The following is a 25,787-nucleotide window of genomic DNA, read 5'->3' as shown; positions in this document are numbered from 1 at the left end:
CAGAGGGCCTTGGGGGGGGAAAAGCTGTTATTGCCCTCCCCAGGCATTGAATTATGGATGTGGGCATTCGTGCAGGTGTGATAGCACTCAAGGGAAAAAAAGGTTTGCCATCAATGGGCTATGCCATCAACCAACTTATTCTGCATTCGAACAAACTGCTTTACAGAACTATCCATAGTTTGGCAATGGTAGAAGTCACTTACTAATGAGATGGGGGGTGGGGGATTCCTCTAGACATCAGAGAAATCAGACCCAGTTTGGGAATTATCCCGTGTGAGATGTGATTCTAGTCGGGGATCAAAAACTGGGATTCTTCAAAGTTCCGTAAATTAGAACAATTGCCCTAAAGACGGAAAAACCAAGAGACGGCGAAGTATCTATTGCATAAACTATATCTACCTGTCTTACGAAAAATAAATCTTTCATTGTCTAAGGTCGCAGATGAGAAGGAGATAGTGAAAAGTTTACTCCCGATCATTCGGCAAACAGTCACGTAACAATCTGGTTAAAAAGTGACGTTAAGGCCAAGAGGATTTGGCTTGCAACGAAGAGCAGTTGAAGAACTTCTAAACACAGTTGTCCACTGTACCAAAGATATAAGGGACACCAAGGGTTGTGTTAAGAGGGTCTCTACTGTTGACATCTAGCACCTCCACCAGAAGATACAGATTTCTATTCTAGACCAAAATCACAGAAGGTAAAATGTGCTCACTAGGGCTACCTTCCCTGGCCTGCAAAACTCTGTTTGACCACAATGTGGCAGCAAAGAGTTATGGGAAGAAAGCTCCTTCCTGCTATTTTGTGATTAACTTGAATTTTGCAGCCCGGAAAAGATAGCGCTAATTTCGTTTCCTGACATGTGGACCCAATTCTCCAGCTCAGGATTAAAGTGATAATACACAGACTACTCTACACAGAGCTACAGTAAAACTGGTCGTCATTCAGGTGGCAGGCCAAGCACTTGGTTGTGCTTGCGGAAGGCTGAAATGTTCACATCGCTCACATTCACGACACCACAATTGTCCAGTCGCTGTCTTCTCTTCCATACTGAAACGCAAACAAAGGAGTGTTAGGAGAAACGCCAAGGGGGAAACCGTAGAATCAATCTGTATAGTCTGGAGGACAGAAGGAAAAGGGGGGACATGATCGAAACATTTAAATATGTTAAAGGGTTAAATAAGGTCCAGGAGGGAAGTGTTTTTAATAGGAAAGCGAACACAAGAACAAGGGGACACAATCTGAGGTTAGTTGGGGGAAAGATCAAAAGCAACATGAGAAAATATTATTTTACTGAAAGAGTAGTAGATCCTTGGAACAAACTTCCAGCAGACGTGGTAGGTAAATCCACAGTCACTGAATTTAAACATGCCTGGGATAAACATATATCCATTGTAAGATAAAATACAGGAAATAGTATAAGGGCAGACTAGATGGACCATGAGGTCTTTTTCTGCCGTCAGTCTTCTATGTTTCTAATCTTTCTTTCTTTCTTATTTATTTATTAACTTATTTACTTACTTACTTACTTACTTACTTACTTACTTGCTTGCTTACTTATTTATTTATCTATTTGTTTATTTATTAATTTATTAACTTATTTACTTGCTTGCTTGCTTGCTTGCTTGCTTACTTACTTACTTACTTAATTACTTACTTATTTATTTATTAAATTTGTATGCCGCCCCTCTCCGCAGACTCGGGGCGGTTCACAACAGCAACAGAAAACAATATATAATACAAATTCAATAACTAGAAAGCTAAAAACCCATAATTTAAAAAACATGCACACAACATATTCCCCAGGAGCTCTACCCCAGAAAGCTTCCCTGAACCCTCTGGAGTCCAAAAAAACAGCACAACGGTATTTTCTTGAACTTCCGATTTCCCTGTTTGAGCATTTTTTTCACCTACCAGGCTTCAGAAAGGCCTGGACACATGGAGGGCGTGTGTGTGCATGTGCACACATTCTAACACCCCCCCACACACTCCTTTTGGCACATGAACCAAAAAAGGTTTGCCATCACTGCCTTAGATCATTTCAGACAAATGGATGGACAGCCTCTTCTTAAAAGTCTCCAGTGATGGAACACCCACAACTTCTGAAGGCCAGCCTTTCCACTGGTTGATTGTCCTCACTGTCAGAAAATTTCTCCTTAGGTTGGATCTCTCTTTGATTAGTTTCCATCCATCATTTCTTTTTGTGGTTAGCTCTGGCCCAGCTCCTGCCCCAAGGACTGTGGATGTGGGGGAGACATCCACATACCGCAGGCCTGTTTTGCCCCCGGTGGAATCTGGTGATGAAGGCTCCTCTGACCAAGAAGACATGAGTGACAGGGAGGAGGAGAGTGTGGCAGACAGCTCAGAAGGAGATCAATTATCTAGCTCCTCCTTGGATTCGGAACAAGAGTTAATGATACAGCCACGCATGCGGAGAGCGATGCATAGGCAACAACAACTGAGAGATTATTATCAAAGAAAATGAGGCCACCTGTGGTTGGGTGGGGCTTTGGTAATTAGTGAGGCTGCTATAAATAGCAGCCTGTGGGTTTGGCCATTGTGGAGGATTATCTGGTCGTTGTGTTTCATGCCTGCTTTGCTGACTTTGACCTTTTGTGTGCTGATTTTCCCCCCGCTTTGAAACTAAACCAGAGCAAAGTGTTTCACTTTGTGAAAGAAGAAGGACTGTGAATTGCCTCACAGCTGCAAGCTAAGTATCACAGAACTGATAAGGGACTTGTACAAATTACCAGTTTGTTTGGAGACGGGTGCTCTGTGCTATACAAAAAGAGGGCTTAGTTTAAGTGAATTTTCATTATAAAGAACATTGTTTTGAATTTTCAAACGTGTGTGTGTCTGAAATTTGTACTTGTGAATTTTTGGGAGGAGTCTACCAGAGAGCCCGACAGAACAATTTCTTATCTTGCCTTCTGATCCTTTGGAAAATACCATATTTTTCAGAGTATAAGACGCACCTTAGTTTTTGGGGAGGAAAATAGGGAAAATAATCTGCTAACCAGGTATTCATCTGGCTAGCATCCTTAGTCTGGTCAGCTTCAGCATATTTTTTATCCTCTGGTTAGGGCTTTAAGAAAAACTTATTCAGAGAGAGTAACAATGAAAGAGCTTGCAAACCAGTAAGAGCTTGGAACATTGTTAGCACTTGGTTAGGACTGCAAAGAAACATTTGGAGCAAGTAGAGCAATGAAAAAACCCCTGCAAAGACTTAGGGCTTGGAAAACATTCTTCACAGAGAGTAACAATGAAAGAGCTTGCAAGCAGGTAAGAGCTGGAAACATTGTTAGCACCTGGTTAGGACTGGAAAGAAACATTCGGAGTAAGTAGAGCAATGGAAAAAACTACAAAATACTACACAGAGAGGGTTTGGAAAACATCCTTCGCAGAGAGTAACAATGAAAGAGCTTGCAAACGGGTGAGAGCTGGGAACATAGTTAGAAGTGGTTTGGGTTGAAAAGAAACATTTGAATCGAATTAGAACAATGAAAACAACCCTGCAAAGATGTAGAGCTTGGGAAACATTCTTTGCAAAGAGTAACAATAAAGGAACCTACAAGGTAAGACCTGGGGGATAAAAGCTTCCAAAAAAAGCTACATTCAGAGTATAAGACATACCTGAATTTTCAACCTCTTTTAGGGAGGAAAAAGATGCATTTTATACTCCGAAAAATACGGTAAGTTAACCTCTCTTCTTTGTGGCGGCCCCTTAGATATTGGAATACTGTTGTCATATTGATTCAGGATTGAATCAGAGCCACCAAGTTTAGAGTCTGTGGAATTAAGTCTGTATTCTTTGTTTCTATCAGGATATGAGGAAATAATCGAGCTATTCTACCCTTTATCTATTTCTCATAGAAAACATGTGAGATCCGTACTTGAATATCACTTAGCTGGTTCCAGAAACGGGTGGCTATTTGAGGTCCATTCTCCATGGTCGGAATTTCCAAATTCTAGAAGAAAAAAGAAAACTACGTTAAAATGTAAAGGGGTTCAGGAAATTGATTTCGGATGGGATTAGGAACAGAAAAACAAACCAATAAGTGAAAATCTAGCCATGAAAAACTTCCTTTTCCCTGCTTTTAAAGGGGGGGGGGGAGTTTTTCATGGCTAGATTTTTTCCCCCTGTTCAGTCTTGAATTCAGTACAAAACAAATTCTGTAGAAGTGAAGCGAAGCTGACAAGAGATCATTATTCAACCGTCACACAAACATAAAATTCATTCCCAAGAATATAAAATGCCAAAGTCATTTTATTTGGCTGATACAGATTACATTATGGCATATAGCCATAATGCATATAGCAATCTCACACTGCTTACCAGAGCTTACAAAACTTTTGCCAGCTTCAACCACAACACAAGAGCACACAACAGATTTAAACTTAATATTAACCGCTCCAAACTTGACTGTAAAAAACATGACTTCAGTAACCGAGTTGTCGAAGCGTGGATCTCATTACCGGACTCTATAGTGTCATCCCCAAACCCCCAACACTTTACCCTTAGATTATCCACGGTTGACCTATCCAGATTCCTAAGAGGTCAGTAAAGGGCGAGTTCAAGTGCACTAGAGTGCCTTCCGTCCCCTGTCCTATTGCTCTCCTATATCTCCTCTTCCTTTCATCTATTCCTATATCTCTTCTTCTATTCTTTCATTGATATGTTCTATTACTATATCTTCTTTTCTATTCTTTCATAGATATATTTTACTATGCGTATCTCCTCTATAACCTTCATCATGTATTGTACTATGTGTTTACTATATATATATATATATATATATATATATGTAGATTGTTCTGAGTTCGGGTTTTGCCCTGTGTAATATTTTGCATGTCTATGCGACGTTTCGGTGAAATCACATTCACCATCATCAGGCTGAAGTTCCAAGCTTCGTGTTGTTGATCAGATCACTAAAACATAATCACCCAATCTATTTGCTACATTCAAACCAAATCTCCACCCCCACACTATATACTAGGAAGAAATGACAGTTGCAAACATTCCATTTTACAACAACACGAAGCTTGGAACTTCAGCCTGATGACACACACCCCCACACCCACTAAAACTCTCATTGTGTATTGGACTAGCTAACTAGCTAACTAGCTAACTAGCTAACTAACTAACTAACTAACTAACTAACTAACTAAATAAATAAATAAATAAATAAATAAATATAGGACTTCAAGATCCCTCTCACAGTTACTACTGTTGAGCAACATCTCCATTTGTTATGGAGTTTATCAAAAAATTGGAATTGGCTGGTAGTAACAAATTTGAATCTCCAGAACATTGGCTCTTACCTCTCCCAGGTACAGTATTGTTGAAATGGGACATACAACGCAAGCTGTTCCAGCCCCAAACAACTCCTTCACTCTCTTTTCCTTCAAGGCAGTTGTGAGATCACTCATTGTAATGTATCGCTCGGATACTTTGAATTCACCCTGAAAAAAGAGATAAGCAAACAGATCTAGAAATTATGTTTGCCAAGAGCTAAGACTCTTGCGTTGTTTAAAATGTAATGAGTTTATATTTATAAACTGTAAACCCTCTTTTAGGTCACCTCTTGGAGGCTTCAAGGAGACACCCATGTCACTTTCAATATAGCAGTTTTCAACACAACAGTGCAGTTTTTCAATATACAGTAGCTGTGATTTCTCACTGCCCTTTTCTGAAATATTTCTTCAACTTCCCAATTTAGCCCAAGTACCTATCGATGGACAACCTGCATATTAATCAGTTTCAACCCTGCTCAGCTTTTAAAATATATAAATATATATATATGTATACATATATATATATATGACGGTCTTGGTATATTCGGGTTTCTTCCCATGTAGGATTCAGAAATTTCTGGTGACGTTTCGACGAGGTCCCACTTGTCATCTTCAGGCTGGTGCTTCTGTCCTTGTTCTAGGGCGAACACAGCGAGACCTGAGCTGCCTTCCTTCTATAAATACTGGTGGTAAGGCAGTAGGAAGGCAGTTCAGGTCTCGCTTCTTGGACAAGGAAACTTCTTGGAAACTTCTTCAAGGAAAAGCTGTTAAGGAGTTTGCAGAGTGATCTCTGAGTTGTCAAAGATATACATACGTGTATCTTTGGAAACGTGGTGTTCCAGCTAATATCCCAGAGATATGAGTAATGGTTCAGTCATACATGCCAGATATATGTATAAATTATTATTTACTTTGGCAAATATCTTAGTCTAGTTGAACAGTCCTAGTCATACACATAGATGTCAGGATTAGCAGTGACCTGACGTAATATCCCAATTTAGGAAGAAGGATTATATGTAACAAGTAAAGAATGCTGAGACACCGTGAATCCACAGAATGTGCTACAACCTGATTGGTGGATAAATGTATAAAATGTAATGCACCTTTGCATAGGTTTGTGGCTTGTTGAAGTTATAGTTATCTATTCAGTAAATAGATAGAATAGTTTTTGCTATGAAGAAGTACAGTGTTCCCTCGATTTTTGCGGGTTCGAACTTCGCGAAAAGTCTATACCACGGGTTTTTCAAAAATATTAATTAAAAAATACTTTGCGGTTTTTCCCCCTATACCATGGTTTTTCCTGCCCGATGACGTCATATGTCTTTGCCAAACATTTGTCCACCTTTAATAAATATTTTTTTAAATAAACTTTAATAAATAAACATGGTGAGTAATAATCTAAATGGTTGCTAAGGGAATGGGAAATCGCAATTTAGGGGTTTAAAGTGTTAAGGGAAGGCTTGGGATACTGTCCATAGCCAAAAATAGTGTATTTACTTCCGCATCTCTACTTCGCGGAAATTTGGCTTTCGCGGGCGGTCTCGGAACGCATCCCCCGCGAAAAGTGAGGGAACACTGCAAAATATTTTCTCAAGAACTCCTGCTACATTGTATTAATTCAAGACTTCAATCTTGGTCCACGGCTGGCTGGTTGGGCGATACATCTTCTGCAAAACGGTACCCTAACAATAGAAAGATCAGAACTATCCAAGCAGATGGTTGACGTACCCACTTGCGTCCCAGATCTAAGATGCTTTGTCTTGTCACACCAGGAAGAATGATGCCATCTAGGGGTGGGGTGGCCAGCTCATCTTCTGCCAATACAAAGCAGAACATAAAAGTACAGCATTATACAATAGTGTAAAAATAATAGTTATAGCAGCCGTAAGAAAAGATTTTGAAAAAAATATTCTATGACGTTGGTTCTGCTATACAGTGATCCCTCGAGTTTCGCGATCTCGATCTTCGCGAAACACTATATCGCGATTTTTCAGAAAATATTAATTAAAAAATACTCCACTCTTCTCTCTCTCTCTTTCTTCCTCTCTCTCACTCTCTTCCTTCCTTTCTCATCTCTTTCTTTCTTTCCTTCTCTCTCTTTCTCTATCTCTCCCCCTCTTGCTCTCCCTCTTTTTCTCACTTTCCCTCTCTCGTGCACCGAGCGGCGGGCAGGCGGGCAGGCAGGCGGCGGACAAGTGGCGGGCGGACAAGCGGCGGGCAGGCGGGCGGCGGACAAGCGGAGGGCAGACAAGCGGAGGGCGGACAAGCGGTGGGCGGACAAGCGGTGGGCGCGGCAGCAGCGAGGAGCCGAAGATCGGGGTTTCCCCTTTGCGTGGGCGGCGGGGAAACCCCGATCTTCGGCTCCTCGCTGCTGCGGCGCTGCCGAGCAGATCAGCTGCTGGGCGGCGGAAGGAACCTTCCCTGGGTCTTCCCAGGTGCGGAAGTAAAAACACCATCTGCACATGCGCGGCCATGGAAAAAAGGGTGCGCATGCGCAGATGGTGTTTTTACTTCCGCACCACTATATTGCGAAAAATCGAGTATCGCGAGGGGTCTTGGAACGTAACCCTCGCGATACTCGAGGGATCACCGCGATACTCGAGGGATCACTGTAATTCTGTTTCGGTATTTGCTGTTCTGAAGAATTTTCCTTTTTACTTTTTGGAAGGTGGGTGTATTTGAAAAACGAACAAATTCTCGTCTTTTAGAAGACGTAATATTTGGATTTGTACATAATTCTAGACTAGGGGTTGTGTGATAACCCGGGGCGTGGCTGTCTTTGTCAGTCCGTCCACCCCGACATCTTTTTTTTGGTAATTTTCAGCAATTTTGGGGGGTTTGGATGGCTACTCCTCATCCTCTACTTTGAAGACAAGGCGTTCCACCCGCCCACGGATTAATACCAACCTTTATTTCTTCAGCTGAAACACAGCTGAGCAGCTTCTCAGCTGTGTTTCAGACTGAAACGTCCTTCCGCGCATGCACGGAAATAAAATTGGCTGGTGGGACCACAGGGAAGGGCCTTTTCTGTGTTGGCCCCGGCCCTCTGGAATCAACTCCCCCTCGGAGATTTGAACCGCTCCCACCCTCCTGGCCTTTCGAAAGACTTTAACAAATACACCTTTGTCAGCAGGCCTGGGGTTGTTGAGCAATAACACCTTGCTCCGGCTAATAGCATATTAGTGGAACGGATGGGTGATGGATGAATGCTTTTTTAATATTTTGGGGTTTTATATAGTATTGTATTCTTTTACATTGTATTTCTTGGTTTTATTTTTGTACGCTGCCCTGAGTCCATTGGAGAAGGGTGGCCTACAAATTCAAATAATAAATAAATGAATGAATGAATGAGTGAATGAATGAGTGAATGAATGAGTGAATTAATGAATGAATTAATTAATTAATGAGTGAATGAATGAGTGAGTGAATGAATGAATGAATGAGTAGTGGAAGAGGAGCGTGCATGAGCAGAGCAACCGCATACATGCGAAATGTCACAATGCACACCAGTAGCAAAGGTAACTGGAACCCACACCTGGCAGGAAGATTCAGGTGGGAGCTCAATGAAGCCAGACCCCATACCTCCATCTTCATTTCGCCAATATAGGAACAGATTCATCGTCCCGACTTCTGTGATTTGATGGTCATCCCCATAAAGCCAGAGGACCTGCTGGCACCCCAATTCCATGGCTTCACGTTGGGCATAAATCAAAGAGCCATAATTCCTTTGAGACACAGAACCAAAGAAAAGGCCATTTATATACTTGAGAGTATATCTACAGGTGATTTGCCTTCTAATATGCAACAAATATTTCCTAACTCAGTACTTCTAGGCATGTTGGTTATGACCTATAAAGCCCTACAGGGCATAGGACCAGACTATCTCCGAGACCGCCTTCTGCCGCGCGAATCCCAGCAACCGGTGAAGTCCCACAGAGTTGGTCTGCTTAGGGTCCCGCTGACCAAACAATGTCGGCTGGCGGAACCTAGGGGAAGAGCCTTCTCTTTGGTGGCCCCGACCCTCTGGAATCAGCTCCTCTCGGAGATTTGTACTGCCCCCACCCTCCTTGTCTTCCGAAAAAGTTTAAAAACTCATCTTTGACACCAGGCCTGGGGTTCCTTAGATCTTCCCCCCGACCAATGAATTTATTTATTTATTAGATTTGTATGCCGCCCCTCTCCGTAGACTCGGGGCGGCTAACAACAATAATAAAAACAGCATACAACAAATCTAATATTTAAAATAACTAAAAACCATTATTAAAAACTAAACATACACACAAACATACCATGCATAAATTATATAGGCCTGGGGGGAAAGGAATATCTCAATTCCCCCATGCCTGACAAAAGAGGTGGGTTTTAAGGAGGTTACGAAAGGCGAGGAGGGTGGGGGCAATTCTGATCTCTGGGGGGAGCTGGTTCCAGAGGGCCGGGGCCACCACAGAGAAGGCTCTTCCCCTAGGTCCGACCGACCGACCGACCGACAGACAGACAGGAGTTCACTTACCCTCCCAATTTGCAGTCTCCCGTCCCACCTTTCCAAGCTCGGACATATTTTGGATCTGCCCACAAGGAGATGGGGCTGAAGGTCCCACTTGAGAAGTAGGGCCCCACAGGGCTCAGTATCACATAGAGAATGGCCCTCGATGGCTTCTTGACTCCAAGAGAAGGCTAAAAAGAAGAAAGGAAGACACATTCATTGCACTTATGGGTTCTTATCGGATTCTCATGTTAATGTTCAATAATACTGAAATGGCATAAAATATTGAGTTAGTTAGTTAGTTAGTTAGTTAGTTAGTTAGTTAGTTAGTTAGTTAGTTAATTTTATAGGACACTTTTCTCAAAGTGCACATACAGCAATAGAAAAATATAATGATAAAAATACAATTTAAAAACCTCAATATTAAACATTCATACATCATTCATTCATAATTACTGAACGGAGCTGAGTATAATGCTTTGCCAGCAAAGCCGTGTTTTTAAGGCCTTTTGGAAAGCCATGAGGGCAGGGCCAGTGTGAATCTCCGGGGGGGAGCTGGTTCTAAAGGACTGGAGCCGCCACAGAGAAGGCCCTTCCCCACGGCCACGCCAGCTGACATTGCTTGGCTGACGGGACCTGGAGAAGGCCAACTCTCTGAGCTCTGATCGGTCGCTGGGACATGTGAGGCAGAAGACAGTCGTGGTCCCAAATAAAGAAGTGTCCCAACATTTCCTGTCATCAACAGAACCAAAAAACATCCTTTGTTGCAGGCATCAGGACAGAAGTTAAACACCAAAGTGTCGGGCAAGCTTTAGGTTCTTTCAATAAGCAAATAATTGGATTTAGTGGCTCAAATAAATATCTCCTTCCAAATTCATGGGTCCATAAATCTGTGATTTTGCGACAGCAGGCATTGAGTTATGAAATGGATCTGTCGAATGGCAGTGCTAGAAGTTTTAGATAGACCTCGCTTACGGATTGCCTTGTTTAGCGACTGTTTCTAGAGATACGACGGAACCCGAAAAAGTAACCAGTCTTCACATTTGCAACGGCTGTTGTGACCTAGAGGAAGAGCTCTTGCCTCACAGGTTGTGAGTTCAATCCTAGGTAGAGGCAGATGTAGGGTCTTCTGTTTGGGCAGGGGGGTGGGACTAGATGACTTATAAGGTCCCTTCAACTCTGTTAATCTGTAACTACTGTATTGCCGCTGCCCATAATCCCATGTTCGCCACTGGCGCACTTCACAGCTGGCTTTCCAAAAGCAAAGTCCATAGAGAAGCCTGCAGTGACTATTGCAAGTTGTAGTCATGTGATGTCTCGCTTAATGGCCATGGGTGACGGGAGAAGTGAGATTGTAAGTCAATTGCAGTCATACGATGTCTCACTGAACAATTACAGGTAATTAGCTTAACGACGGCAGCGGGAGTGAGGGTGTAAGTCCATTGCAGTCATGTGTTGTCTTACTTAACAATCACATTGCTTAGTGATAGAATTGAGGATCCCAACTGTGGTCATTAACTGAAGACTTCTTGTACAACAGTTGCTTTAGAACATTATTGTTGTTGTTGTTGTTATTATTATTAATTAGATTTGTATGCCGCCCCTCTTCAAAGACTCAGGGCAGCTCACAACAGTAATAAGAAACAGTGTAACAATGGGACAAATCTAATAATAAAAAATATATAAAAACACCTACAATTAAAAACCATACAGCACATACATACCAAACATGAAATATAAAAAGCCTGGGGGAGATGTCTTAGTTCCTCCATGCCTGGCGATACAGGTGGGTCTTGAATAACTTGCGAAAGACAAGGAGGGTGGGGGCCGTTCCAATCTCTGGAGGGAGTTGGGCCGGGGCCGCCACAGAGAAGGCTCTTCCCCTGGGGCCCACCAAACGACATTGTTTGGTCGACGGGACCCGGAGAAGGCCAACTCTGTGGGACCTTATCAGCCGCTGGGATGTGTGCGGTAGAAGGCGGTACCAGAGGTATTCTGGTCCAATGCCATGTAGGACTTTAAAGGTCATTACCAACACTTTGAATTGTGACCGGAAACTGATCGGCAGTCAGTGCAGACCACAGAGTATTGTAGAAACGTGGGCGAATCTGGGAAGCCCCACAATAGCTCTCGCAGCTGCATTCTGCATGATCTGAAGTTGCCGAACACTTTTCAAAGGTAGCCCCATGTAGAGAGCATTGTAGTAGTCGAACCTCAAGGTGATGAGGGCATGAGCGATTGTGAGCAATGACCCCCTGTCCAAATAGGGCTGCAACTGGTGCACCAGGCGAACCTGGGCAAACGCCCCCCTCGCCACAGCCGAAAGATGATGTTCCAATGTTAGCTGTGGATCGAGGAGGACACCCAAGTAATTCTCAACCTGTGGGCCGTGACTAGTGAAGGGCTGCAAAAAGTTTTGCTACCATACTGTGGGCGTAGGTTATTTTGTGGGTGTGGCTTGCTGGCTACATGACCAGAGGGAAGTGGTTTGATGATCATGTGACTGGGGGGATGGCTTAAAGGTCATGTGACTTGCTTAAAGGTGGCAAACTTGACGTCATTCACATCAAGGGTTTAGGTTAGGGTGCCTGGCCTCTCCTCGCCTCAAAGAGATACAATTTCCCTATCTATTTACTGTTACTGAACATCCAAGATCTATTATTTAATTCTATGTGTACATATTACACAAAACATACATATTACATATTATACATTATACATATTACACAGAAATATACATTATCTACTCTATAAACTTTATGTAAACACACACATTAATGCACAACTCTTCTAAAATTATACACATTCAACCTCATTTACTGCGATAGGAAAAACATACCCAGAGCCCAGAAGGGAAAAAAAGAAAAAAAATTCAAAAATTTTCTACTGGTTCTGTGTACCTGACCATACCCGTAGGAGCCCATCACTGGGGGTTGAATGACCCTTTCACAGGGGTCACCTAAGACCATTGGAAAACACATACGTATTTCTGATGTTCTTAGTAACCAAGACACAGCTCCTCTATCCATCTCAATGTATGTAATGAACCAGTAAGAGATTGCCACTAGGTGGAACTATTGTCAAACATAACAGTAGTACATTCTAGGTTTTGTGGAAGGGGGGTGGGGTTCACTTCTGCAAAGAGATTGCCTGGGAAAAGCAAAGATTTATTTATGTATTTATGTGTTATAGTTAGGCTATGCTGTGTTTTGGTCATTTTGTGTAACTGACAGATAGGGTGCCAAATTAGAAACCATAGAAGATTGATGGTAGAAAAAGACCTCATGGTCCATCTAGTCTGCCCTTACACTATTTCCTGTATTTTATCGTAGGATGGATATATGTTTATCCCAGGCATGTTTAAATTCAGGTACTGTGGATTTACCAACCCTGGAAGTTTGTTCCAAGCATCTACTACTCTTTCAGTCAAATAATATTTTCTCACCTTGCTTCTGATTCCCTCCCCCCGCAACTAACCTCAGATTGTGCTCCCTTGTTCTTGTGTTCACTTTCCTATTAAAAATATTTCCCTCCTGAACCTTATTTAACCCTTTAACATATTTAAATGTTTCGATCATGTCATCCCTCTCCCTTCCGTCCTCCAGACTATACAGATGGAGTTCATGAAGGCTTTCCTGATAAGTTTTATGCTTAAGACCTTCCACCATTCTTGTAGCCCGTCTTTGGACCCGTTCAATTTTATCAACATCAATATTACAATTGTGATTTTAATACAGATGTCATGGCTATTTATTATTTTATGCTAGATTATCTTTTAAAAACTGGAGCGTTTTTAACATAGAAACATAGAAGACTGACAGCAGAAAAAGACCTCATGATCCATCTAGTCTGCCCTTATGCTATTTTCTGTATTTTATCTTAGGATGGATCTATGTTTATCCCAGGCATGTTTAAATTCAGTTACTGTGGATTTATCAACTACGTCTGCTGGAAGTTTGTTCCAAGAATCTACTACTCTTTCAGTAAAATAAAATTTTCTCAACTTGCTCTGACTGCGATAAGCATTGGTTTGGTTCGACATTAATATTTTTGTGGTGGTTGTGGTTTGCCATTGGGGTTGTTGAGAAGGAATGGAGGAAAGAAGCAACAACAACAAAAAAGTATTTTCTCCCCACCTCAGTCCCAATTAAAGTAGGGCGGATGTACAAGCTAGCAGAGGTTGAATAGGGGACCCACTCCTTCTCAACTTCCACCAGTTTCTGGATGCACTGCAGAAGTTCTTCTTTGTCAAAAGCCTGTGGGGAAAAAGAGAAGAGGGAAACACTTAGAAATAATCTTGAGGCAGAAACATCCAAACAAAAACCTCGCTTTAGATTAGTTGTTCAAAGACAGGGATGTTCTACCAATCTACTATTAGCGTGCAACAGGCTGCAGCACCATAAATATATAATTAGACAAAATGTAAAATAATTAGAAAAAAAAAGAATTTGTGTGTGTGTGTGACTTGACAAAAAAAATCACACATAACCCTTCCCTGGTATAAGCTGCTGCAGGAAATGAGCCTGTCACTGCCTTACAAGGCAGGGCCTCAGGTTCAAATCCCAGAAAGGGTATGGCTACCTGATGAAAGCAAATAAGCCAAAAATAGATCTATAGTAGTATCCCTATATTCGGGTTTCTTCCCGTGTAGGATTTGGAAATTTCTGGCGACGTTTCGATGAGGTCCCACTCATCATCTTCAGGCTGGTGTTTCTGTCCTTGTTCTAAGGCGAACACTGCGAGACCTGAGCTGCCTTCCTTCTATAAATACTGGTGGCTGGGTGTGGTTTGATGGCTCAGCATTTGCCTGCTGTGTAGAAACTTCCTGGTGAGTCAGTGGGGTAACATCTGGGGTCGTTGATGTAGCTGAAGTATGCTGATTAGTTAATGGTTGTTGATTAGGCGTGATATCCTGAGTAGTTGGAGCTTGCAGGCTACTTGATTGTTTTGCAATATGTGTTCTGAGTCTAGTTTCTGTTTTTATGGCTGGGTTACGTTTGAGGGCTGGTTTCCAGATGTCTGGTAGGCGGGAGGTATCATCCCGCTTGTTCATATTTTGGGGATGTTTTTCTATCTCGATGGCTTCCATGATTATTCTTTTGCTGTAGTGTTCTGTTTTGGAAATTAATTTAGTACTGTCAAAATCAATTTCATGTCCTGTAGTTTTGAAGTGTTGGAAAAGGGAGGAGGTTTTTTCTTTTTTCCTTAATGCATTCTTATGTTCTGCAACACGTGCATTTACTCTCCTGTTAGTTTGTCCAATATATGTGGCTGGGCAGATTTTACACGGTATTTGATAAACTCCCTGGTTTTCTAGCTGGATATTGTCTTTCGGGTTTCTTAGGATGTTGGCTATTTTCTTATCTGTACCAAAGGCTGTCCTGATGTTGTGTTTGCGGAGAATTTTACTGATTTTATCTGTGGTGCCTTTGATGTAAGGGAGGAGGGCGATGCCATTGTCCTGTTCTGTGTGTCTTGGTTCTTGGGGGGGGGGGTGTCTCTTTTTGGATGAAGTTGTTGATTGCCTCTCATATATATATATATGAAATTTTGTGGACTGAACTTAAGCTATAATTAAGATAGGAACGAAGATTCCTAGCACTGTATGTTGGTATGTTATGGCATGTTTTGTGTAAAAAATAAAATAAAATAAAATAATAAAATAAAATAAATAAAATACAACACAACACAACACAACAAAAACAAAACAAAACAAAACAAAACAAATACCTTGGAAGAAAGTGTGGATAGCTAATCAGGCTTTAGAGCGATAGAAAGAGATATAATGGATAATAGCAATGGCAGTACAATCAAATCAAAATTCCCCCAAAAAAATTACCAAGAGAAATTGCAGCTGCAACCATCTTGAAAAAAAAGTGGGGAAAAAATACCTGATTACAAGGGATTTACAAGGGAACATGAGCAACATCCTCTCATTCCAATCTACTCTAGTCAAAGAACATTATTCTCCAAAGCACCTGAGGGTAGAACAAGAAGCAATGGGTGGAAACTAAACAAGGAGAGAAGCAACTTAGAACTAAGGAGACATTTCCTGACAGTCAGAACGGTTGATCAGTGGAACAGCTTGCCTCCAGAAGTTGTGAATGCCCCAATATTGGAAGTTTTTAAACAGATGTTAGATAACCATTCGTCTGAAATGGTATAGGTTTCCTGCCTAAGCAGGGGGTTGGACTAGAAGACCTCCAAGGTCCCTTCCAACTCTGTTGTTATTATTATAATTATAACAAAACCAGATGTTTGCATTACGCACCGGCAAAGTTGCTCGCGCAGCTGACCGTAGCATCCTGTCCATGTTGAGCCTCGGTCGGAACAAGCGTATTTTGCCATCCACGCCTCGATACGCCTTCATGCCTTCGAACAACTAAAGGAAGGAGAAGAGAACAGTCAGCAATGACACCTACACCCTCAGACCAACGCATGCACCCGTTAATTAAAATAAGCAAACTGTTAAAATAAATGTCCGTTCGTTCAAAACACCACAGAAGCAACTGTGCCCGTTTAAAATACGTTGAAAGGCCATCGTTGTATTCCACTTCGAATGACAGGTGGAATATTTCTACATGACGCCAGATGTGCTAAATAGGAAGAGATCATTTGGAGGGCCAGAGAATATTTGCTTATTTGATTTCTCAGCAAAGGACTCTGGGTAGCTCATGAAATTGATTAGAGCAGTGACGGCGAACCTTTTCTTCCTCAGGTGCGGAAAGAGGGTGCGCATGCGCTATCAGACATGCGTGAGTGCCCACACCCATAATTCAATGCCAGGGGAGGGTGAAAAAAGCTTCCTCCACCCACTGGAGGCCAGAAATGGCCTGTTTCCCAACTTCTGATGGGCCCTGTAGGCTCATGTTTCGCCCTCCCCAGGCTCAAAGGCTTCCCTGGAGCCAGGGAAGGGTAAAAATGTCCTCCCTGGAGGCTCTCTGGAAGCCAAAAATGCCCTTCCCGAGCTTCTGTGTGAGCCAAAAATCAGCTGACTGGCACACATGGAGTTCAGAGAAGAGCAACAAAGGTTATGAGAGGACTGGAGCCTAAAACATATGAAGAACAGTTGCAGGAACAGGGCATGGCTAGTTTAATGAAAAGAAGGACTAGGGGAGACATGATAGCAGCGTTCCAATATCTCAGGGGTTGCCAGAAAGAAGAAGGAGTCAACCTATTCTCCAAAGCTCCTGAGGGCAGGACAAGAAGCAATGGGTGGAAACTAATCAAGGAGAGCAGTAACTTAGAATTAAGGAGAAATTTCCTGACAGAACAATTAACCCGTACAACAGCTTGCCTCCTGAAGTTGTGAATGCTCCAACACTGGAAGTTTTTAAGATGTTGGATACCCATTTGTCTCAAGTAGTGTAGAGTTTCCTGCCTAAGCAGGGGGTTGGACTAGAAGACCTCCAAGGTCCCTTCCAACTCTGTTTCTGTTCTGAAGAAATCAGAAGGCGAAAGAAAAAGAAAACCAAATCACTTTTGTTCTTGGGAGGAGAAAATTGTACGGGAATACCCCCAAAATCACCACAAGCCAAGCTTCCCTCAAAGAAGACCTTACTTTTTACATGCCAGAAAGGGAGAATCAACCGATGCGTCCACAGAAAAAGTTTAAATCCCAGTTTAAAAATTTCCAATCAAATTTTAATCTCAAATACCACTGCATCCATATTGAATTTACAAACCAACCAACCAACCAATCAACCATAAAAGTCCTCGGAGAAGGGCGGCATACAAATCAAATCAAATCAAAACAAATCAAATGTCAAATCAAATCAAATCAAATCAAATCATTAAATTAAAAATTAAATTAAAAATTGAATTAAAAATTAAATTAACTTTAAATAAATAAATAAATAAATAAATACACCCACACATCATCACAAAATCTCCAGAAATATAAAGCCTACAAACTTGAAACTTGCCACATATGTACCTCTTGGCTTCTAGTTGCTCGCTAAGAAAGGATTTTTTGAAATGACCATTGGATCATTACCTATTTCTTATATTGTTATTAGCATGCTCTGATGCTAAGGAGTTAGACGTTTTACTCCCCCTCCCCACCTGAAAAGAACTCTGTTCCAATTGCCAGTGGGTATGGCTTGTGGGGATGGCGAGAAACGGCCTACAGGCCTACCGGCTTGTGGGGATGGCGAGAAAAGGCCTACAGGCCTACCGGCTTGTGTGAATGCGCAGGGGGACAGTGAGGGGGATTGTGTGCATGCGTGGGGGGCAGTTTGTGGGTTGTGCACATTTGCAGGGGGAGGGCATTGAATTATATGTGTGCGCACACACCCTTTTGCCACCAGAGCCAAAAAAAGATTCACCATCACTTTCCTAGACAATTGATTTCTTCTTGGTTGAGGCAGAAGAAGACATCTTCTGGTTCAGTTCTACTAGCAGCACTACCACAGAAGGCCGAGGCCCTCACCACTTCAAGCTTACTATAGTCCCTTTCCCCAAATATTTTGAATCGGATACTAGACTGCTTTACTAGCCTGAGTTCCATCAACTTTCAATAAATACTGAAAGAACAGGGCTCCCTTTGGTTAAAGCAGAGTTCGTATCTAAAACGTTACTCAACTGTAGTTGAGGATTGGGGGCAAATTATTATTATTATTATTATTATTATTATTATTATTATTATTATTATTATTATTATTAATTAGATTTGTATGCTGCCCCTCTCCGAAGACTCGGGGCAGCTCACAACAGTAATAAAAACAATATAGTAGTGGAACAAATCTAATATTAAAAACATATAAAACCCTATCGTTATTTAAAAAACCAAACAGCACATTCATACCAAACATAAAACAAAGTATAAAAAAGCCTGGGGGAAAGGTGTCTCAACACCTCCATTCCTGGCGGTATAAGTGAGTCTTGAGTAGTTTCCGAAAGACAAGGAGGGTGGGGGCAGTTCTAATCTCCGGGGGGAGTTGATTCCAGAGGGCTGGGGCTGCCACTGAGAAAGCTCTTCCCCTGGGGCCCGCCAAACGATGAAGAAGGCCAACTCTGTGGGACCTTATCGGTCGCTGTTTTTTGAGAGGCCTTGAGAGGACTGGTTCAACTAGTTTTTGGGAATCCTTGAATTTTTGCTTCACTTTGATTAGATTTTTGTTTGGCTCAATGAATTCAGTTTACTAGAGTGTCCTTACTCAGACTAAGATTGATGGTCTGGCCTTGTGAACCAACAGAGGGTCTGGCTATTTTGAGGCTTGCTGAAAGTCAGTAGATCAGTCCATAGAATAGGGAACAATGCTATTATTTTAATTATGCAGATTATCTTAATACGGCAGCATGGTGGCCTAGAATAGGACTCTCTCCTCACAATCAGGAGACTGTGAGTTCGATCCTAGGTAGAGGCAGCTATTTCTCTCTCTGGATGCAATGAGCAATTAATTGTCTGCTGTGAATTCACAATCCTGGATCTAGAAAGCCTAGAACTACGGTGCCTAAAACACGATTTAAGTATTGCCCACAAGATCATATGCTGCAACGTCCTACCGGTCAATGACTACTTCAGCTTCAACCGCAACAACACAAGAGCACGCAACAGATTCAAACTTAATACGAACTGCTCCAAACTTGACTGTAAAAAATATGACTTTAACAATCGAGTTGTTGAAGCGTGGAACTCATTACTGGACTCAGTAGTGTCAACCCCTAACCCCCAACATTTCTCCCTTAGACTATCCACGATTCACCTCTCCAGGTTCCTAAGAGGTCAGTAAGGGGCGTACATAAGTGCACTAGTGTGCCTTTCGTCCCCTGTCCAATTGTCTTTCCTTTATCTCATATATCATATATCTTTTCTTCCTTTCATATATCTTCTCCTCTATTTTTACATATTATCTTTATATATATTACGTCATGTCTATTCTCTTCCATATGTATTGTGTATTGGACAAATGAATAAATAAATAAATAAATAAAAATAAATAAATCTCTAGCCACGCTCCAGCTGTGCAGACTTCGTGGGATCCTCGATGCTTTCTGAGGTTTGTTGCCCTTGTGCAGATGGAGAGAGAATTATTTGTAGCTCGGGATTGAACTGTGATGTCCCTGATCCGAGCCTGGTTGTTTTCTTGCAGATGTTTCATTGTCCAACTCGGTGATATCATCAGTGCCGCGATGCAGAGTTAGTGAAATGTCTGGGAGAAACAACCAAGCTCAGAGAGGACACTATGGCTCAATGCTGAGCTTATAAATATTCTCTTCCCGGGGTAGATTTCAATGACCGGAATCGGATAGGCCATTGATGGCAAACCAATGGCACGCGTGCCATAGATAGCACATGGAGCCATATTGGAGGACAAACAAGGGGTTGTCCTATGTCGGTGATGGCGAACCTATGGCACGGGTGCCAAAGCTGGCAGGTAGAACCATATCTGCTGGCATGCAAGCCGTTCGGAAACTTCAGATCGTGCAGAATGCAGCTGTGAGAGCAATCATGGGCTTTCCCAAATATGCCCATGTTACACCAACACTCCGCAGTCTGCATTGGTTGCCGATCAGTTTCCGGTCACCATTCAAAATGCTGGTTATGACCCATAAAGCCCTTCATGGCACCGGACCAGATTATCTCCGGGACCGCCTTGTGCTGCACGAATCCCAGCGACCAGTTAGGTCCCACAGAGTGGGTCTTCTCCGGGTCCCGTCAACCAAACAATGTCGCTTGGCGGGACCCAGAGGAAGAGCCTTCTCTGTGGCGGCCCCGGCCCTCTGGAACCAACTCCCCCCAGAGATTAGAACTGCCCCCACCCTCCTTGCCTTTTGAAAGCTGCTTAAAACCCACCTCTGCCGTCAGGCATGGGGGAACTGAGGTACAGATCCCCCTAGGCCTTTACAATTTTATGCATGGTATGTCTGTATGTATAATGCATTTTTAACTGTTTTTAGTATTGGATTTTGTTATATTCTGTTTTTGTTACTGTTGTTAGCCGCCCCGAGTCTGCGGAGAGGGGTGGCATACAAATCCAATCAATCAATCAATCAATCAATAAATAAATAAATAAATAAATAAATAAATACCCTAGCTCAGCTCCAACATGCATGTGTGTACTGGCCAGCTGATTTTTGGCTCACACAGAGGCTCCGGGAGGGCGTTTTTGGCTTCCAGAGAGCCTCCAAGGGAATGGGGGAGGGCGTTTTTACCCTCCCCCCGGCTCCAGGGAAGCCTTTGGAGCCTTGGGAGGGCAAAACATGAGCCTACTGGGCCAACCAGAAGTTGGGAAACAGGATGTTTCTGGCCTCCAGAGGGCCTCCGGGGGGGTGGAGGAAGCTGTTTTCGCCCTCCCCAGGAATTGAATTGTGGGTGTGAGCACTTGCGCATGTACGAGAGCACACATGCACTTTCTTTCAGCACCCAAGGAAAAAAAGATTCGCCATCACTGTCCTATGTCATCTCCAGTGCACATACAGGGGGTGGACAAAAGAATGGAAACACCTTGCAGCTCTTCCGTGGAATCCAGGTTTGTGAAGCTCCCTTCGAACAGTTTTTGTGGAAACTGGGTTCTGTACATGTCTATTGAGCTCTGCAGTGATTTTAGGAGCTGCGGTCTTACGATCCGCTCTAACAATTCGCTTTAGAGTCCGACGGTCTCTCTCAGACCACTTCGACTTTCGACCAGACCTGTGCTTGGCTGAGGAGGTTTTCCCCTCTCTTTCAAAAGCAGTCATTACTTTTGAGACATCACCTCTTGAAACGCCAAACATTCGGGCACTTTCTCTTACACTAGCGCCTGCCATTCGAGCACCAACAATTTGGCCTCTTTGAAAGTCTGAGAGGTCTGCCATTTCTAGAAGGTTATAACCAATTTCCTTCAATTTCTGTTTAAAAAAAACATATCAAATAACAGAATTTTTAAAAACATGAAAATATGTCAAGTTTTGATTGATTTGGACATGTTCAAACATTATGTCAAAAAGTCAAGTGTTTCCATTTCTTTGTCCACCCCTGTACATGTGCTGGCCAGCTGACTTTTGGCCTTGAGAAGGCCGTTTTGCCCTCCAGAGGTGTCAGGAAACCTTCCCTGAAGCCTCTGGAGTGCGTAAACAGCACAACAGGTCAATCAGATGTCCGTTTTCCCGAACTTCCAGTTTGTCTGGCTTTTTTGCCATCCCAGGCTTCAGTGAGTCCTGTGCGCATGCGCGGGGGCAAAAGGGAGTTGTGTGCATGCGCAGGGGCAACATGGGGAGGGTTTTCCGCATTTGTGGAGTGGGAAGGAATGGGTATGGGCACGGGCGCACATGCTAGTGTATGCACGCACACCCTTTTGGCACATGGACCAAAAAAGGTTCGCATCACTGGCTGTCGAGAAAAATCTAGTTCCCGCACATCTGGAAAGTTCCGAAGCTGAGAAAGGCTCCACTAAACCATCCACAAAGCTGGCAGAGTCAGGTTATCCGACGTGTCACAGACCACAAAGAAGTTTAAGAGTCCGTCTCGCGTTATACCCACTGTGTATTCATTGAGCCATAGCATTTGGAGCAGTTTCGTTTCCGTCACTCCTCTCGGCTAGGGGGAAAACGTGATGCAATGAGATTTTAAAAGTAAACGAAACGATGAAAACAAACGGGGGTGGGTGGGGACATATGCAGATGAGGAAACCAAAAAAGAAAACAAAAAGAAAAAAGAAAGAAAAGCAGATTCATTGTTAGGAAGCGAGGATTTCAGATCGCGAGTTTAACAGCAGTAACGCTACTCAGAGGGAAAATAACGCCTGAAACTCCAGCGTGGTTCCTTTGCTTTTTGTGAAAACGGCTAGATCAGGGGTGTCAAACCCGATTTCATTGAGGGCCGCCTCAGGGTTGTGTTTGACCTTTGGGGACCAGGGTGGGCGTGGCCAACTCGACGTCACTCCTGTCAGGGGGCGCCTGTGGCGGCCGATCGCTCTGTCAGAGAAAACGGAGCTCAAGATGGCCGCGTGAGGCCCTCACGACCTCCAGTTTCGCTGACAGAGGCACTGCAGGCCTGTCCTTCGTTGTTTCCATGTAAGCACCCTTTGGGCCTGATTGGATCCAGCCCCCAGGCCTTGAGTTTGACGCCCCTGATCTAGATCTCCTCAGCCAGAAATATATACAGTAGTACCCCTAGATACGAGCATAATTCATTCCAGAAGGGAGCTTGTATGTCGAGTAACTCATACCTGGAACAAATAGCTTTAGACTTTGTTTTTCCCCTCCGAGATAACCAAAAGCAAGGATTCTTGCGCCACCTAGTGGACGCTCAGCTCGTATCCCGAATTTGAGCTCGGGACTGGAACAGAAATTTCTCTCCCCTCGTGGCTCGTATCTTGAAATACTCGCCGGTGGAGCGGCTCGTATCTAGAGGTACTACTGTACTGCTCAAAAAAAAAAGAAAAAAAGGGAACACTCAAATAACACATCCTAGATCTTAAGGAATGAAATATTCTCATTGAATGCTTTGTTCTGTACAAAGCTGAATGTGCATAGCAGCATGTGAAATTGATTGTCAATCAGTATTGCTTCCTAAGTGGACAGTTTGATTTCACAGACGTTTGATTTACTTGGAGTTATATTGCATTGTTCCCTTTATTTTTTTGAGCAGTGTATAGCATCGCAACCAGCCTTTGCAAAGCGAGATAAGTACAGGTGGTCCTCGACTTACGACAACAATTGAGCCCAAAATTTACAATACGTTGTTAAGTGAGAGTTGTTGAGTGAATTTCGCCCCGTTTTATGACCTTCCTTGCCACAGTTGTTAAGTGAACCATAGCATCTCTTAAGTTAGTAATGCAGCTGTTCAATCAATCTGACTTCCCGATTGGAGTTCTCGTCAGATGGTTGCGAAAGCAGATCACATGACCCTGAGAACTGTGACAGTCATAAATAAGGGTCAATTGCTGAGTGCCCAAATTTTGATCAAGTGACCATGAGGGGATGTTGCAATGATTGTAACAGTGAAAAACAGTCATACGTCACTCTTTTCAGTAATAATAATAATAATAATAATAATAATAATAATAATAATTATTATTATTATTATTATTATTATTTATTAGATTTGTGGGTGGCTCACAACAATAATAACAATGTACAAATCCAATATTTAAAAACACAATTTAAAAACCCTTATTAATAAAATAATCACACAACCCAATCAAACCATACATAAAGCAGTAGTTAGGGGAGGTGCCAATTTCCCCATACCTGGCGGCAAAGGTGAGTTTTCAACAACTTCTGAAAGGCAAGGAGGTTGGGGCAGTTCTGATCTCCAGGGGGAGTTGGTTCCAGAGGGCTGGGGCCGCCACAGAGAAGGCTCTTCCCCTGGGCCCCGCCAGACGACATTGCTTGTTGCACATTATATAATGTTGCAACTTTGAAAAGTCACTATATGAATTGTCGTAAGTCGAGGGCAGCCTGTATCTTAAAAATCAATCATCAACAATCAATCAAAACAGAAAGGAATTAAACAAAAATCCCAGTGGAGTCTTCCCAAAAATAGAGAAAAGGGGGGGGGGAAGGGGGTTGAGGTCTAGATTCCTCACCAACACTTTTGAAAAAAGGGCACAATTCAAAGTATGTTTTGTTATTCAGATCCAGGGTTTTTTTTGATCATTACAAACACTGGAAAAGGGGAAAACGAAAAAAGAAAAGGGGTTTGAAAGAATTGCTCCACGTTTTCTCCTCATGTCCTGGCACCCAAAACGTGCCCTTGATTAAGGCTCCGACACAAATGGAATATAACCTGCCTTGAGGTTTTGGGCCCTAGATGCTTTGATCAGTAACCACGCTGGTTTCAGGTGGTTACCAATTCATTTCAGTACAGCTGGGGTAACCTCCTTTCTGACGCATGCACATTGACACATGCTCATTCAAAATCTGTCTTGGTTTTCCAGAATCCAAAGCATTGAATGAGAACTTGTATGCAGTCAAACCATTATGACTAGGGATGGGCGAACCCAACGGTGCTCGGGTTCGGCAAGTTCGCAAAATTCGGCCGAACCCGAACCGAACCGGAACTCCGAACGCTGCGTGACGTCAAAGCTCCGCCCCCGGAATCCCATCATTTTTTTATTTTTACGGATTTTTTATTTTTATTTATTTTTACGAAAAAGGACGCCGCAGCGGCGCTGCAAGCAAAGGGCGGTCCTTTCACGTAAAAATAAACATGTTTATTTTTACAAGGTGGTCCCCGCCGGGACTTTGACGTCACGGAGATGTCACTTCCTGGCTTTTGGTGCGGAGGCTGGGGGAGTGGGGGTGGGGGTTCTTGGTGCGTTAAAGCCGCCGCCGAGGTGGTCCCCGCTGAGAAACTTGCCACCGTCTTACTTTCCCAACAGAGAAAAGCTCCCCACACACACCACGCGCGCCCTTCCTCCTTCCGATGTCAAAGGGGAGGGGGGCGGTGGCATCCCATGATGGGATTCCGGGGGCGGGGCTTTGACGTCACAGAGACGTCACTTCCTGGCCAGCCAAGGCGACCAAACACCGAACACGACCCCGAACTTTGCCCGAAGTTTCAAAAAATTTAGGGTCCGTGTTCGCCATACCGAACACCGCAAAATTCGGTATGGACCCGAATTGTGCGAGTTCGGTTCACCCATCCCTAATTATGACCCCACATGATAGATAGCACTTCCTCTACATTGTAAACACATTTTTTCCCTGCTGGAAATATACCATTCATCATTAAATACTCCAGTTTTGTAAATGTTGGGTGTAAAATGTAAGCTGGCTTTAAATCACAGAGTGGAGCTGTCTTTGTATGACACACAAAACCAGAGACTCATGAAGGCAATAGCAGGCCTTAAATGAAAAGTGTATAATTTTTTTGGTTTTTTTCTATACTTGCTGTGATCCACATTTTTGTTCAAAAAGCAGAATTTGAAAGCAAGGCTTATCACAAATTATCAGTTCTAATTCCCACAAACTTAAAATAGCAGCCATTCCTGACTTAAGTGGTGTGTTTAGTGTGGAACATTCAATACACAATCATGAATAATGGGATTAAGATTTGCTATAACAATCATAAGTGCAAAAGGGA

General features: G+C 42.9%; 1 protein-coding gene across 1 annotated transcript in view; it reads right to left on the bottom strand.

Moving 5' to 3' along the window:
* Positions 1-435: 435 nt before the first annotated feature.
* Positions 436-25,787, bottom strand: part of BCAT1 (branched chain amino acid transaminase 1) — a 62,203-nt gene continuing 36,851 nt past the window's right edge. The window contains exons 4-11 of the mRNA XM_070754342.1: positions 16,047-16,157; positions 13,912-14,031; positions 9,803-9,966; positions 8,875-9,017; positions 7,021-7,106; positions 5,320-5,460; positions 3,891-3,965; positions 436-1,047 (exon numbers count right to left, since the gene is read on the bottom strand). Coding sequence (XP_070610443.1) covers positions 1,006-1,047; positions 3,891-3,965; positions 5,320-5,460; positions 7,021-7,106; positions 8,875-9,017; positions 9,803-9,966; positions 13,912-14,031; positions 16,047-16,157 — 882 coding nt within the window. The 3' untranslated portion in view covers positions 436-1,005. The remainder of the gene's footprint in view (positions 1,048-3,890; positions 3,966-5,319; positions 5,461-7,020; positions 7,107-8,874; positions 9,018-9,802; positions 9,967-13,911; positions 14,032-16,046; positions 16,158-25,787) is intronic.

Source organism: Erythrolamprus reginae, chromosome 6, assembly GCF_031021105.1.
Source record: "Erythrolamprus reginae isolate rEryReg1 chromosome 6, rEryReg1.hap1, whole genome shotgun sequence".
In the NCBI taxonomy this organism is placed as follows: Eukaryota; Metazoa; Chordata; class Lepidosauria; order Squamata; family Dipsadidae; genus Erythrolamprus; species Erythrolamprus reginae.
Note: the sequence above shows the minus strand (reverse complement) of the source record. Positions and strands in the feature narration are given on the sequence as shown.